The following is a 2092-nucleotide window of genomic DNA, read 5'->3' as shown; positions in this document are numbered from 1 at the left end:
GGGGGGGGGCGGGACCCCGGCCCAGCCCCGGGCGTAGGATCGATCCGTCTCACTCCCTCCTCTCCCCCATGTTCAAGGCTCCTTTGGAGGCTGTGGAAGACACGGAGATGCTGGTCAGGATCCCACCGGGGGGAACACGCGGGCCCAGAGCAGCAGGCGGAGGTGGAAAAGCAGGAGGAGAGGGGATTTTAGGGGCAATCTGGCTATGGAGGAGCAAGAGGGAAAGTGCCTGTTCTACCCAAGCCAAGGGAAGAAAGGGGCAGTGGGGTGTGAGCAGGAGCAGAGCGTTTGGGTGGCCACAACACCCCATGGAACGTGCCCATGTCCTGGCCCGGTGGCCAAGGCGCCGGTACGTACGGAGAGGCTGAGCTGTGGGGCCACCTCGGCCGTCAGGCGGGCTCTGCTGGCCACCAGCACACGCAGGACTGGCCCCCGGCGCACAGAGGGGAGAGAGACAGAGTTACAGAGCTGGGGTTGGAAGGGGAGAGAGGGAGAACCCCCTGCTCGGCTCCTGCTGGGGGAAAGTAACTCGGGAATTTAGAAGGATGTGATGATTTTGTGTGAGATTTCCCTGCAGGCAGGGACACACCTGGTGCCGTGGCCAGCACAGAGCCAGGGAGTTCATCACTGTGAGGGTGGGGAGAGCCTGGCCCAGGCTGCCCAGGGAAGCTGTGGCTGCCCCATCCCTGGCAGTGTTGAAGGGCAGGTTGGATGGGGCTTGGAGCAGCCTGGGCTGGTGGGAGGTGTCCCTGCTCACATGGATTTAGACCATCCTTAAGGTCCCTTCCAAACCATTCCATGATTCTATAACCCTGGAATATCCAGGCCTTGAAGAAGATAATTAACCAAGAGGTTTTAAGGGTGTCTCCTGGAAATCACCAACTTGGCAGAGAAGACTTGAGGTCCGTATGGATGATCTGACCTAAGGTCAGAGGTGATAAAGAAGAACCAAACTCAAGAAGATTGACAGCAAAAGCAGTGTGGGGCAGTTGGAGCCATAGAACTTGGGATACTGTGACTTCCAGGTGAACTTAGCTCATTATAATGTCATTATAATACTAAAAAATCACACCCTAGGTCAAAAAGACCCCTGCCCAGGTGAAGACCCTTCCCCTGAGCATTCGTGCTGGTGGTTAAAAGGAGAGCTGGCCAGGGGGGGCCCAGCTGTGCTCCAGGGAACACCACCCACCCCAGCACAGCAGGGACCCACGTTACCTTCTCGGGTGACAGTAGAAGCCGCGTCCAGGGCTTTGGTGCTGATGTTGCCCAGCGTTTTGTCCACACACTTGTGGTGCTTGAGGAAGTAGGGCCTGATGACAGTGTGGTAGAGGACATGAGACCCGTTCCAGGAGATGGGGGCCATGCACCACAGCAGGAACAGGCACTGCCAGGAGGAGAGGTGCTCAGGGCTGGACAGTAGCAGGGCAGGGGCTGAGCGAGGCCACCCCTGATCCCCTCCAGCCCAAAGGCACCTTCCCAAGGCTGGAGGTGCCAGGACTGCAGGGAACTCTGCACTAGACTGCAGCCCCACCACCACCCTTGCAGAGCCCACCACGCTTGGTTCCTCCAGATTCAACCATCAGGCAAGACCCCGTGCCCAGCACCCCCACACGAAGCCGTTACCTTCCCAGTGTAGTAGAATGGGAACCAGTAGAGGAAGAGGTCAGAGAAGGACTCGGCTATGCTGAAGACGCCGTACACCACCCAGTACGTTAGCCACGTGGTGTCATCATCCTTGCTGGAGCTCTCGATGGCTTTGATGCTGTGGCAGGAGAGGGGAAGGTGCTGCTGCCACGGTCCTGCTGCCTGGCTGGGCACCTCCTTCCCAGGTCCTCCAAACCCCAGAGCAAACCTGCCTAACAGGAGCTGCTGCCCCCAGCTGGGACCGTGCCAGCTCTTAGGATTTTTGGGAAGGTCTCAAGAGCTTCCTGGCCCGACCATTGAGCAGGGAGACCCTCAGCTAGGGGCAGGGAATGCTCTGCAGGGGCTGGGATGTGGGTACTCACGAGACGTATGCGGGGTAGGCGAAGCCAATGATGTTGCAGATCAGGGAGGCGCCGTAGCCGAACGCCAGGTAGAGCCCCAGGAGAGC

General features: G+C 59.1%; 1 protein-coding gene across 1 annotated transcript in view; it reads right to left on the bottom strand.

Annotated features, from left to right (window-relative positions):
* Positions 1 to 49: 49 nt before the first annotated feature.
* Positions 50 to 2092, bottom strand: part of REEP6 (receptor accessory protein 6) — a gene marked incomplete at its 5' end in the record, with an annotated part of 5053 nt that continues 3010 nt past the window's right edge. Inside the window, 4 exons of the mRNA XM_010005326.1 lie at positions 50 to 90; positions 1216 to 1384; positions 1624 to 1762; positions 2007 to 2092. The exon at positions 2007 to 2092 is cut by the window's right edge and continues 1 nt beyond it. Of these exons, the coding sequence (XP_010003628.1) occupies positions 50 to 90; positions 1216 to 1384; positions 1624 to 1762; positions 2007 to 2092 (435 nt within the window). The remainder of the gene's footprint in view (positions 91 to 1215; positions 1385 to 1623; positions 1763 to 2006) is intronic.

This window comes from Chaetura pelagica, unplaced genomic scaffold (genome assembly GCF_000747805.2).
Source record: "Chaetura pelagica isolate M959 unplaced genomic scaffold, ChaPel_1.0 scaffold899, whole genome shotgun sequence".
Lineage (NCBI taxonomy): Eukaryota > Metazoa > Chordata > Aves > Apodiformes > Apodidae > Chaetura > Chaetura pelagica.
The sequence above is the reverse complement of the archived record's forward strand: the minus strand, read 5'-3'. Positions and strand labels throughout refer to the sequence as shown.